General features: G+C 37.6%; 1 protein-coding gene across 5 annotated transcripts in view; it reads left to right on the top strand.

Annotated features, from left to right (window-relative positions):
* MAP4K3 (mitogen-activated protein kinase kinase kinase kinase 3) overlaps positions 1-13,395 on the top strand; it is a 207,305-nt gene that overhangs the window by 97,319 nt on the left and 96,591 nt on the right. For all 5 annotated transcript variants that reach the window (XM_075203721.1, XM_075203720.1, XM_075203719.1 and 2 more), the window contains exons 3-6: positions 1,851-1,941; positions 5,286-5,350; positions 6,741-6,796; positions 11,647-11,694. In XM_075203721.1, coding sequence (XP_075059822.1) covers positions 1,851-1,941; positions 5,286-5,350; positions 6,741-6,796; positions 11,647-11,694 — 260 coding nt within the window. The remainder of the gene's footprint in view (positions 1-1,850; positions 1,942-5,285; positions 5,351-6,740; positions 6,797-11,646; positions 11,695-13,395) is intronic.

The raw sequence follows: 13,395 nt of genomic DNA, 5'->3' as shown, positions 1-13,395 counted from the left end.
ATCCCAAAAAAAAGGGGGGCAATGTATAGAGTAAAATGGCCTAGTAAAAATCTTACTAGAAATTTGCTTTAACAGTAGGTTTAAACGTGTCACTAAGCCAGATTAACCAATTATACACTTACTTTCTTTGTCTGCCTTGTATTATGCAGATAAAAGCCAATTGCTGATTAGTTGCTGTGACTTAAGTTCAAATTTTACACCTAAATTCAGATAGTAGCCGCATTAGGAAATTTATTAACATTATAATCCACAGTTTAAAATGTTTGCTGGTTGTATTAAATCAGATGGTAAATGCAAATACCAAAATGTACATTTGCATATAAGAAGCATTATAGAAAGCATCAACTCTTGTACCGACTTTCCACTAAAGCTTAAACAGTAAAGTGCAGTTGACTGTACTGTATCCTTCTGTCACAAATACAGTATCAAAAGACACATCCCACAGCTGTTAGGGAGCAACATGCTTGTTATTCAGACTCTGGTTTCTGTTCTGCCACTGAGTGATGTAAGTTCAAAAAGCTCCACCCTCCAAAGCATCATCATTCAGTCAGTGCTGGACTAACGGTAGAGCAACTCATACATAAAATTACAGATGAGGTTGACAAAGCATATGCAGACAAGAGCAGAGGGTGGAGTGGGCCCCGTTCCTAAGAGTTTACACTTTACAGGCAGCTTTTAAACATGTAGGATACCTGAAATAACGAAACTATTTATACTTGACTACCAGTGATTGAATAAAGTATGTTTATAAATAAAAATGAATGTTTAAGCTTATTTTCCTGCAACTGGTACATTCAGGGTAAACAAATACTAGGAGGGTACTAGCCGAGCAACACAAACAAACAATGATTACACCCATTCTAGCAATTTATTGTCTGATTAAGTTATATCACAAAATTGACATTTAAAGGTCTAACCCAGGATTGAGTGTAAACCTGGCATTCTACCGCATCACTGGAATAAAGTAAACTTATTACATTCCCACTATATCAGGCCTCAGATGTAACTGCCCTGGTGTGCCCTCTAGTCCCTGATGAGGTCACTTGCCAGGCACTCCCTTATTTAGCTAACAGGAGGCTAACAAATCAGTGACTGGCACATCACTGGACCCTTGGCATCTTATAGACAGCTGAGGTCTCTACTTATGTGTTGCCTTAGGCTATATAGCAGTGATTAAAAGACGGAGACAGAAGGTCACAGTTTCAAAGCTAATTTTCTCAGAAATGGTTTTCATGTTAATTACTGTCCATTACAATTAAGCTTCTGTTCGGGCTAGATAAATAATGTTATATTTCTCAAGGCTAAGAGAATGTCTATGGAAAATGAATAAAGAAAAGTATGAAAACATAATACCCATAAATGCAGGCAGCATCAAATATCCATGTGGCATTCTGTCAGCTCGTGCAATGTTATTTCACTCTGCAGACACCAGCAGCTCATTGTTTTCTTGTTTGGCAGAAAAGTGGTTGTGATTTTTATTTTTTCGTTATTTTTTTACTAAGCTTAGTGCCGAGTACAGAATTATCTTTCCATTTCTTTTGATGAAAACATTTATCATAAAAGATGACACATTAATTATATTCTGAATGTCTGCACATTGCGCTATAATTCAAAAGAACAAATAACTATTTTATTAATAGAGAACATGTGTGTTATTTTTCTGATCTCCATAGGATTTGGAACAACAAAAATATGTTTTGCTTTTTTCATGTACTGTTTGTCATCTTTGCATGCTCTATATGACTCTACTGCTTTACATATTTATGTATTCTGAGATTATTTTCTGATAAAAAAAAAACCTAATGTGCAGATGGATATCCATCATCACCCTTTTATACAATCTTTTCCAGGGGAAGACTTTGCGGTGGTGCAGCGGGAGATCATAATGATGAAAGACTGCAAGCATACAAACATTGTGGCTTACTTTGGCAGCTACCTGAGGTAGAGTATTAGATGCACCAATATTTAAGATTCAGCAGACTATAGATACTACCGTATATCTGTAATATAATTAGTAGTTGCACTTAAAGAGACACTAAACTTTAAATAGACACAATGTTTTTGTAGTCTATGCTTTTACATCTAAAAGCATGATCAATGTCACCATGTCATTGTTTCTCTCTGTTGTATTGATCTTTAATCACTGTGGGGAGGGAACCACTAAAAGTAGATTTTTCAATCTTTTTTTTTTTTTTTTTTGTTAAATCGATCAAAATCGCCTGAAACCGACAACAACAAAAACAGGAATTCTATCGCCCAACTATCTTATCTATGAGGTAGCAATTTTTTTGCGATTTCTATCCATTTGAAAAACTATAAGGTTATATTTCACCAGCACTGATTTAAAATCTCCAAGAAGCTCTTATTCATTTTAAGGTCCCCATAATTTCCATGATATTTCCACCCTATTGTAATAAATGGGAAACGTTCCATCTATGGTCTGTGTGGGTTTCCTTATCCCCAGAGGTTCCTTACAAGTCCCTTACGCTAGGAAAGACAGATCAGGATCACTCGTGCAGTAAGGGGCTGCAGATGCAGTTATCTATTCTTTTCCTGATGTGTTCTATTTTGGGTTACATATATTCTTAGATATACCTTTTAGTAAGCGTATCTGCAGGTCCAAAAGCCAAGTTTACGAGTTGAGGATGATGACGACGACTGCCATATCTGGTTTGGACGCACCTATGCACTCTATTGTATTCACATGTAAAAATGCAGGTGCATCTTTACATGTATATACTAAATGAAGTCATATATGTTTAAAATGTAATCTGATAATTAATGGCGGGTCTCCATTAATATATCTGTATTTCTAAATGAGTGAGAGAGGATATGCTTCCACATACCTGTTAAAATCTTCTTAAATGAAGGTCCACATCTTTGTAATGCAAGTGTCAGGAATAAATATGCTCATAAATTTACAATAAAAGCCCCCCCCCCCCCCCCAAAAAAAATTTTTTTTGATCAAAGTCTACTGATTCAATTGATAGGTTTGCAGTACCGTCTTTAGTACAACCAGATTCAACTTTGTGGATTTAAATTTGCAGTTTGCTTTCACTTCCGAGGTTCACTGGTTGTAAAATTTGTATTTTAAAATCCTATTAATATAATATTTTTCAAGAAATATTTTAACATCCTTTTAAATCAAACAGTGAACACTGCTGTGGTCCAAGTTTGAATATTGCCTTTTATCGATTTGTTGAGGACCACCGTTTGCATCTAAAAATAGTTCAAATATATGAATTTAAGCTCCCATATTTTTGAGCCGGTTAACACGTGTGTGACCACCTCACACATGGTCAAATTTGTTTGACTTGCTCAATTGTAACTCAAGTCGGAGTAGTTTGTTAAGCTGGCCAACATGGGCAGATCTTGCAGTTCAGCCTGAGAGCCAAGCCACAGCATCACAGTACAATTTGACCACTCACGGGGGTGTACAGATTAAATACGGTCTAGCTGTTTGACGCGTAAGTAGAGGAGCAAGTCCACCTCCAGCTCACACTGGGATCTGTTAGTACGGCTGGAAGATGACGACACAAACAGGACAAGATTGGTTATTTTCCCGTTGTATTTTCCAACATGCATGATGAGGATCTGATCGATTTCATTATCAAACACCATGGGGGTAAATGTATCAAGCTGAGAGTTTTCCAGCGGGTTTGAAAAGTGGAGGTGTTGCCTATAGCAACCAATCAGATTCTAGCTATCATTTTGTAGAATGTACTAAATAAATGATAGCTAGAATCTGATTGGTTTTTCAAACCCACCGGAAAACTCTCAGCTTGATACTTTTACCCCCATGTTTAAAATGAGGCAACACACGCTGCGATAGCTGACCCATAGCCTGATGATATTGGTTATATAGCCACATTAGGTTTGAATTTTAAATATTGTATCCAATGATATGTACTCAAAAAGGGGCTTTTAACCAGTTAAATGTTCCAGAGTGTGTGTGCCAGGACACAGTGGAAATATTCACATTCAACATTTTATAACAAATCTATTTCCAGATGGAGTAAGAGAAACTGAACAAGTATGTCCAATTTCTGAGAGAGCCATTTAATTGTTTCTCTTGCCAGTTGTTGCAGTGAACTGCAGAGTGAATTCACTTTATGAGAGCAGACAAGCCACACGTCCCTGAGGCAATCAAGCCTGCCCGTCTGTAATATCTGCAATAAAACTTATTATGCTAACATCCTTACAACATACAGGGAAACAGTCTGGAAATGGCACTCCTAGTAAAGCTGGAGTCCATAATCTCACACATTTCCTTATAGTTTTGTTCTTTAAAGTCTGCAAAGGTTTAGTTTTAAAGTTGACATTTATGAGCTTTTTCTCTGTGTATCCCACTGATGACATATTTAATTAAATAGTAGCCTTAGCAGCGCTAATTTGGTTGTAAAATATATTTAATAATCTTTAATCATCAGGATATATTTAGAAACATATAACAAGATCTGATGGACGAGGCAGTATTTGTTCAAAATGAAATAGACATTTATCCGAGGTACCAGAATTTAAATAAATAATTGTTATAAAACTGTGCCCTCCTTTCTTTTCGAGAGTTATTTAAACTCCCCTTTCCTGTTGCTCCATGTTGATAAACGCTCCTTCTTTTCTGTCACATTGTCCACACAGAAAAGGGAATGAAAAGTAGCAGTGGTATAGGGAAATGAGTTTCAAAGCAAAACCTGACTAAATGTATTCTGTCATTTTACAAAGTCATTTGCCTGTGCCTTGATCAGTGTGATCTCTAACATCACCATATTGCTAACAGGTCAGTGAGGCAGGTTCAGAATCTGCATTCTGGTGTAGGAACAACACACCAGGCAGAACACAAGTGGCGGGGTTTACAGATGTAAACCCCACCACTTGAGTTCTGCACCAACAGGACATTTGAATTCCCCCTCTGTGTCTTCTGAGACCAACAAGATAAGGGAACGTTACTTGGTTTAAATTTCATGTAGACTGGATTCGAGTGGAACCATAGTGTATGAGCTTCCATCACTACACAGCAGGTGTACTTATATCATGTTTTGAATATCCTATGCCTCTAATATGTATGCACTGTTGAGTAACACGAAGGACGATTATAGTATGTTAATTTTAGCTCATTAGTTGGTGGTTTTATTAGATGATGGGTTTTTCTTTTCTTTTCTGGGATGTGTTGGGAAGGGTTATATCTTGCTGTGGTATACTTCTACATACAATCTTTCCATAGTACTTTCACATATGTTGACTAAGAGTTCTCTTATTCACAATTTTGTCCAATTCTTCTTTTACAGGCGAGATAAGCTTTGGATTTGCATGGAGTTCTGTGGTGGAGGTTCATTACAAGATATCTACCATGGTAAAACATTGATTAATACAATATTAAAGATGATGGAGGGAAGCTGCAGTTGATAACCGCATGTTTCTGTTTTGGGTTACGGTTACTGCATGAAAGACTCTTGGTCTGTTTTCACATAGTAGTTGGAGAGAGAGCAACACCGTAACTCTGGTTCCTCAGGCCTTGGTGCAGACAAACGCATGAAATAGGCTCTGTTCTCAGAATGGTCGTAATTGTCTTCTGGTCATATGCGAGCTGCATTGTATAATTAAAACCACAGGGCTTCTCTAGATGTATTTCATGAGGTATTTCCTAATTCATTAATTCATGTGCAGCTTCATGATCATTGTGTTATGTTCAAAGACCTGTAGTCAAACATTGATGCGTTGACTGAGCACCTTAGCACTTGAGATGCACCATGCTGAAAACAGAAATTGGGTGAGGAGAGTATGGTTTAGAAAAATACTATTGGGGGGTGCAATTGTGCACAAAGACCCATCTGAGCTTTGCTTAATGTGCTCCTTTGCACCTTCTGGGTATTATGGTAAGTAACCCATTGCTTATTGCAGCAATGTTTTAGTACTGTAACATCCTGAGAAACCTCAACATGCGAGGCAGCAACATGACATTTGAATTCCCCTCTGGGTCTTCTGAGACCAACAAGTTGACATGTTAACGTTTCATTATGGTTCCAGTTAATACAACATGTGGCTCTTTAGCTGAGAACTTACATCACTAGTATCGTCTGTACTGGTACTACAATATCTGGAAACACATTTGTCTGCTCTGATCCTTGTAGGGCATATTGCATAGGAATGGGGCTGAATAAGAGGACTGTGTGCAGTAGACCAGCGGGTAGAGAGACCAGACATAAACTTGTGTATTACAGCATGGGAGAAAGAAGTCAAGGGATGTTTAATTCAAGGTGGCCGATGTGTCCTGGTTGTACAAGGTTTACTGTAGTTGACATAGACTTGCTGCATTTTAAAGGGGCAATCTGAAAGTGAGGTTGTGCCCTTTGCTTAGGCAATCCCCAGTTTCCAGTCTGTCTTTCTCACAATACTAGTAAGGGTTGGAACACGTGGGGGTTTTTTTTGGGGTTTTTTTGGGGGGTTTTTTTTGTCCACAGAAATTAGATTTCTCAGGACGATTTAGTAATGGTCTTTTATAAGGAACACAGACTGCAGAGAAAATATCTGTCATGGCACTATCGCTCTCAGGAGCAGTGTTACGTAGTCCGTAGAAAGGGATTTAATAGCCTGTATTCTATCTCAGAGTTCTACATCCTGGAGTTTTTTGTTCTGAAAATACCAGAAAACCTGTTTGCTTGAAGAATATTAATAATTTACATACCCTATATTATTGGACTAATGTAAAGTAAATGTTCTTGTGTTTTTCTTTCCCCCCACAGTAACCGGGCCCCTCTCAGAACAACAGATCGCATATGTTTCCCGGGAAACGCTGCAGGTACTTTAACTGTCAGTTGTGTTATGGGTTATATGAGTCAGAAGTAACCTTGGATGTTTTGCTGTCTTAGAAATCCTATCTGGAGAGTACATACACAGCAATGTTCTAAAGGCAAATTGTACCCTGTCATTGTGTGAGAAGGCAGCATAACATTCTATAACATCCCACTGCTAACCTCTTGTACTGTGCACTCTCTTTATTTAGTTTTATAATAGTTACCAGCGATACGCATTGAAAGTTGCAATACTTTTTATTTTTTCTTTCTGTCTTAAGTATAGAAAAAGTGCAGTACAGTTACTGTGTGTATATATAAACTATAACCTTTGATAACAACCAGCAGCATGTTTAAAATCTAACAAGTGAGCTATGAAAGGCATGAGACCCAAAAGGTGAATGTGCATGCCTTTATCTAGAGAGCAAAGTTGTGGTGAAGTTTAGCGCAAACCGATTCTCGTGTTGAAAGAGTCCATTTACCAGATGCAAGAAGCTCCAATGATATTGGTTTTTAAATTACACTTTTGCTTTACCATTTTGACACCATGGTTATTTCACATTTGTACATCCACGTTTTGTAGAATTTTTAGCCTATGAATAGAGCTGGGATGATGATGATGATGATGATGATGATGTTGATGATGATGTTGATAATGATGGTCAATTCATTGTCGTGTGATTTGGGTAGGACTGGGAACACTGAAGGCCAAATTCCATTAGCGAAATGTGCAAAATTTAACAGCTAATGGGGAATGAGGCATTTGGATGCTCTCTAGTTAATGTCACATGATAGGATGGGTGTCCAGGGCCGGTGCTAGGGTCCATGGTGCCCTAGGCATTTTTACAAAATCGGCGCTCACCCCCCCCCCCCCCCCCCCCAAAAAAAATCGTCTCACCCCGTCTTTCCTTACCTTGTCCCACCGCCTCCGCCTCTTTGCTCCATCTCCTCCCCTCAACTCACTGACACTAGTGAGTGGAGGGGAGGAGACGGAGCAGAGAGGCGACGGTGGTGAGCAATAGCCTCTTCCCCCCTCCCCGTGCATCTGAATGCTGTGCGGCGGCCGTGACAGGTATGGTCAGCGGTCGCCGCACAGTTTTAAAGTAATTTACCATTCTGTGGCGCCCTCCAGAGCCCGGTGCCCTAGGCAAGTGCCTAACCTTGCCTAATGGGAGCGCCGGGCCTGTGGGTGTCACATCTCAGCCAATAGGAAGCCACAAGTTATTTCATGAGTCCTATCAATCAAATCTGTGCTTAACATTTAGTGGTTGGCCTGCTCAGCCACTAACTGTGCTCCTCTTCTCTATGTCACCTGTTTATCTGTACTCTTATAACAATGTTAATTTCCAGTTTCACTAATTCTACATTGATAGGTTTGAAATGATTGACAGGAGCTGGCAATACAGTACCACAGTTTTGACTGACATAAATATAAGACATGCTCAGCTGATTGTGGCCCTATTATTAATGTTTAATATTTTTATTTCGAAATATATAAGTAAAATTATTTTTGCATCTGGGCATATATAATTATGTATATAAATAAATGTGTATGTAAACATTTCAAAGTTACAATGTATGAAAACGTATTTTTAATTCTTTTTTAGCCCTAACCCATGCAGTTTGAATCACTTCATATATTCTTCAATAACCTTGAAAATATTTGCTTTAGACTTCCTTACTTTACATTGGCCCATTCCCAATCATCTGCTTGTACATATTTTGTTTACACTGATACTAAAATATAACTGTTTTCAAAACAAAAAGACATACTTTTCTCTAAGCTATAGTTAAAAGATGCCATGCTATGACATTTGATTTGAAATGTATATGAGTATAATCAAATGTTTTATGTAATCCTCCATGGTTTTTTTTCAATAGTCTTAAAGCTGCAATGTCATGAAAAAAATTGTGGGTATTTATTTTTTTGTTTGTTTTTTTTCTAAACATCACTGTGGTTTCCGGTAAGAAATTACACGGTGGTGATTTTTGTTAAGTTTCATGCGACATCCAAGGCAACCATAGTCACATGAAATGCAATGTTGTTAGCAGGGAAGCTTTGCAATGCCCTTATCAACATGCTCATTTACAGCACAATCCCCCAACCCTTCTTTTCCACCTGCATGTACATGTAGGAAGGGCTATGACTCAGAGATCAAGTAATTTTCTCCTCATGAATGATGCTGAAATGCAAGACTGAGTTATAGAAGTGTATGTGATATTGCAGCTTTAAAATATGACTTCCTCTTCTGTAGAACAGGTAGTTTGATACACATAGGAAAATTTTCCAAATATGATAGTGATGTGCACTGGTGTTTGTACGGAAACTGCTTGTCCCACAGATTACACACTCCTGTATCATCAGATTTTGCATTTTCCGGAATGTTTTGTACATGTATTTGTTGAAATAAATGTGTTTCATTTACCTTTATTTCAATGCACTTGGCGATTTTATAGCATATAATTATTAAATTGTCATCTCAGATTACATTTTATTTTTCTTAATGATTCACTGATGATGTAGTTCTGCTCTCGGCAGCATTTGAAAGTTATCACATAATCTGGTAAAACGTAATGAAATCTTACAGCTAAGTCACACTAGATACTGCATTTTTACACAATCCTTCAGCGCTTGTAGTCACGTGATAGAACACTAGTTAATGCTTAAAGTTAAAAAAAAAAAAAAAGTGACAAATAACGTCCCAACATAAACTTTGCCTGTGAAAATAAACGTTCAGAATTATCATTCCCCAAAATAAAGGGTTCCAGCTAATGCTACAAATTTGCTATTCACGTGCTGTGTTCATGCAGCTGCATCCTGCAATTCATATCCGTGTCTGGGTGCGCACACACTGGCGAGCTGTCATAGCATTCACAAGCATGACAATACAGCATCCTGAAAGCCTAGGTGCTACAGCCTGCACCACACCCACAGTCCTTCATAACAGCCCTTCAATGACAGGATTAACACTAGTCAGATTGTAGCCAAGTCATAAGCACTTTCAGGTTTCAGAAATGTTTGCATAAAGTATTGTGCTACCAGTGCATCTTGTACAAACACTAGCATAGATGCCAGGCACTGTAACGTGATATTGAGGGAACGTGTTAGAGATCACATGCGTGTTAGAGACTTGTAATACTTGCAGTGTTTCTTACCCACTTTTAAGCTTCTTACTATGTATCATTGATATCTCTCCTCTACTCTCAGTTTTCACTGCTTCACAATCCATGTGTAATGTGATTGGGATACCAGGCAGTAAAACCACTCAGTGCTAAATAAGCATATGTTCTTCTTTCTCCCTGAGTCTAGCATTTATGTTTGGCATGCACCATATGACTTAATCAATACGTGTCAGCAGATTCCTTGGCACTCCCATGGTAATTGTTGTGTTTTCCACTTGTGTGGACTGAGAAGCAAAGCCATCATTGTAATTCTAGAGTTCTTTTTCCATTTTCTACTTCCCCATTCTTCTGTGCTAATAGAAGAGAAGCAGATTCTGGTAGAGCTCCTGGAAAGCCTCACGTGCCCAAACGTCTGTGTTATGTCAGCTACGTCCAGGATATTTTCCTGAACTGGTGAATACTTCCCCGACTCGTTCAGTCTGTCGCACAGTCTTGTGAGAGTTGGGAAGCTAATATGCAAGTTGTTCTTTCTTTAAAAAAGAAAAAAGTGTATAATTAAGATAGACTGTTCAATATTTTGAGAATACAGCAGAGCAAATGCTGTTTTTATCCAGTTGTGTGCAACGAAATAAACGTAGCACTTAGCACCAGTTCCAGTGTATTTCACGTATTTAACATTTAGGAGTACTTCATCATCATCATCAACATTTATTTATATAGCGCCAGCAAATTCCGTAGCGCTTTACAATTGGGAACAAACATTGATAAAACAATACTGGGTACTTCCACATAAGTGTGATAACCAGTACTCCCATTGGATTTATTAAGAGTTTGGGGGATTTCTCATCGCAGGCCACTTCCATGTTTACAGGTGGGGGGGGGGGGGGGGGATATATATAACTGAAATTTTCACAAGTCAAATAATATTTCCAAACATTAAAGGTAAAGTGAATAAAACTGTACTACTACTTATGACCACTGGGTGGTGATGTGAAGCTCTTACATTCAGACAGTATATTTTTTATACAATATAGATTGTAGACTAAACCAGGATAGGATTCATATGTGCTATACCAGGGGTAGGCAACCTGCGGCTCTCCAGGTGTTGTGAAACTACAAGTCCCAGCATGCTTTGCTAGTAGATAACCAGCAGATAGGTGGCAAGGCATGCTGGGATTTGTAGTTTCACAACACCTGGAGAGCCGCAGGTTGCCTACCCCTGTGCAGTACCATATGGGTGTCTAACATTTCACGTAAAGTGACGGTGGAATAGTGATTATAAAATCTTCTATTTTCCTCACTGATCATTGCATTCTTACTATGTCTTTTGTATTTGGAATACCTGTGCTTGCAAAGCATTGCAGTTTAGTTAGTATACACGTGCCTGCTTTATTTCCTCATTTGGTGGTGTTGCGGGTTTGGCTAATCAGTACAATGAAAGTGTCAACTTTAGACCCAATAGGATTCTTATTGCTGTAGAAGCAGCTGAGTGTGGCTAATTACATTTATGCCTTGTTCTAGGCAGTAACATTTTCATCCATAGTTGCATTATCCTGCTTCTAGGCTATAGATATAAGGATTTTTTACAGTAATGAATTAAAATGTTCTTTAAGTATTACAAGTCGGATCATTTTTATGTAAATTAATCTACTGTTTAGATTTTATATTTAGTTTTATTTGTTTTATGATTTCATAATGTTCTACATTGTTTTTTAAACTACTATTGTTCTTCTAGGGCTTATATTATCTGCATGTTAAAGGGAAAATGCACAGGGATATAAAGGTAAGAAACTCTTTAGGCTCTCACTGTTTCATTGTTTTGGCACTATTCGATATGTTATATCATCCAATTTATACCCATAAATTGGATGAGATCTGAATTGGGTGAGTTTATTTACGGCATTATTGGGGCTTATTAGCGCAGTCGGAAGATGACCATAGAGACAACTTGAAAGCAGTTATCTTCCAGCTGTATTTACTAACGTGCCCAATAATGGTAACATCATTATCATTGCAGTTGGGTCACACACGCTTTGATATTAGGCTGGTGGACCAATATCTGCTGTGATATTGTTGTGTTTGTGGCCACCATAAGAAATTCTAGGAGTTGTTTAACAGTATTCAGCCTTAAGAAATATGTATGTCAAATGTCTTGTACCATGATGTTTCTGATATTTTAACTTATTGCTAATCCTTTTTGCAAGTTAAATGCCAGCACTGTACTAACAGCTTGGAGTGGTTTTCGTTGTGTCTTTTTAAGTCTTCTAAAACAACTCTTTATTAAAAAGGACTCTAACCCATATATTTGTATATTCCCTTTCTATTTGTGTAATGTAAGTATTCATGGTTAAATGTATAAAAATATCCTCCATATAGGGCTTTAATTAATTAAAAAGTTGTTTCGTATATAGTGCTCCTTTTTAGTCTTTCACTAGAAGAAATTATAATGCGACAGCAGCTTAATTGTTAGTGCGACAGGGGCTGGAGAGAGTCTGTAGAATTCTTTGAAGAACCTGTTTGTCTCAGCACGTGTTTTGATGGGACTAAACGCTGAAAGCAGTATTTACAAGATATACAAGCAAGGCACCATAATAACAAACAAACATTAATTTGAATGGGCATGCGCCACCAAAGCTGCTTCTTCCTGCGGGAAAAACAAAGTGAAAAGTTGCTCCTTTGATGCCCTCTTTAAAAATGACATATATTTTAATTGGAAAACCATTTAACAAATGATTTTCCAGGAGAAAGAAGTGTTGTATGTATAGTATGCACACAGCAAGAAGATTGATTGTGTTTCAACAGTTCACTTCATGGGGTATCTTTGCTAAACTTTAAAAAAGTGGAGATGTTGCCTACAGCAACCAATCAGATTTTAGCTGTCATTTAATAAGTGCATCCTTTAAAATGACAGCTAGAATGTGATTGGTTGTTATAGGCAACATCTCCAGTTTTTCAAACCCACACTTTAGTAAATATACCCCCATGCCTCTGGAGCATAATGCACAATGACCATTAAAGAGGCCTGGTTCAACATTTTCAGATTCTGTACTTTTGTTATGGACTTTTCCTCTGTTTTGTAGATAGTGTATGGAAGGTGGCAGTTTCAGAAATCATCATAGTAGTTAAAAAAAAAGCCCATGTAGCTTCAGTAAATGAAATTATTTAAAAGGTCTTTAACATACAGCGGTAGATTTATCAAACATTCTAAAAAGAAAAAGTGGTTGTGTTGTCCATATCAGCCAATCAGATTCTAGCATTAATCTGATTGGTTGCTATGAACAACATCTCCACTCTTCCTCTTTAGAATGTTTGCTAAATTTACCCCTTGGTCAACTAGACAAATGAGTATTGATTTTTTTATAGAATCCAATTTAATTTTATTTGGGGCAGGAATGTCCTATAGTTATGGAATAAGCTCTTTCTCATCTCCAGCTTTATGCTGTATATCACACTTTTGCTAAAAATATTTATATATAAGTATTAC

This window comes from Mixophyes fleayi, chromosome 3 (genome assembly GCF_038048845.1).
Source record: "Mixophyes fleayi isolate aMixFle1 chromosome 3, aMixFle1.hap1, whole genome shotgun sequence".
Lineage (NCBI taxonomy): Eukaryota > Metazoa > Chordata > Amphibia > Anura > Limnodynastidae > Mixophyes > Mixophyes fleayi.
The sequence above is the reverse complement of the archived record's forward strand: the minus strand, read 5'-3'. Positions and strand labels throughout refer to the sequence as shown.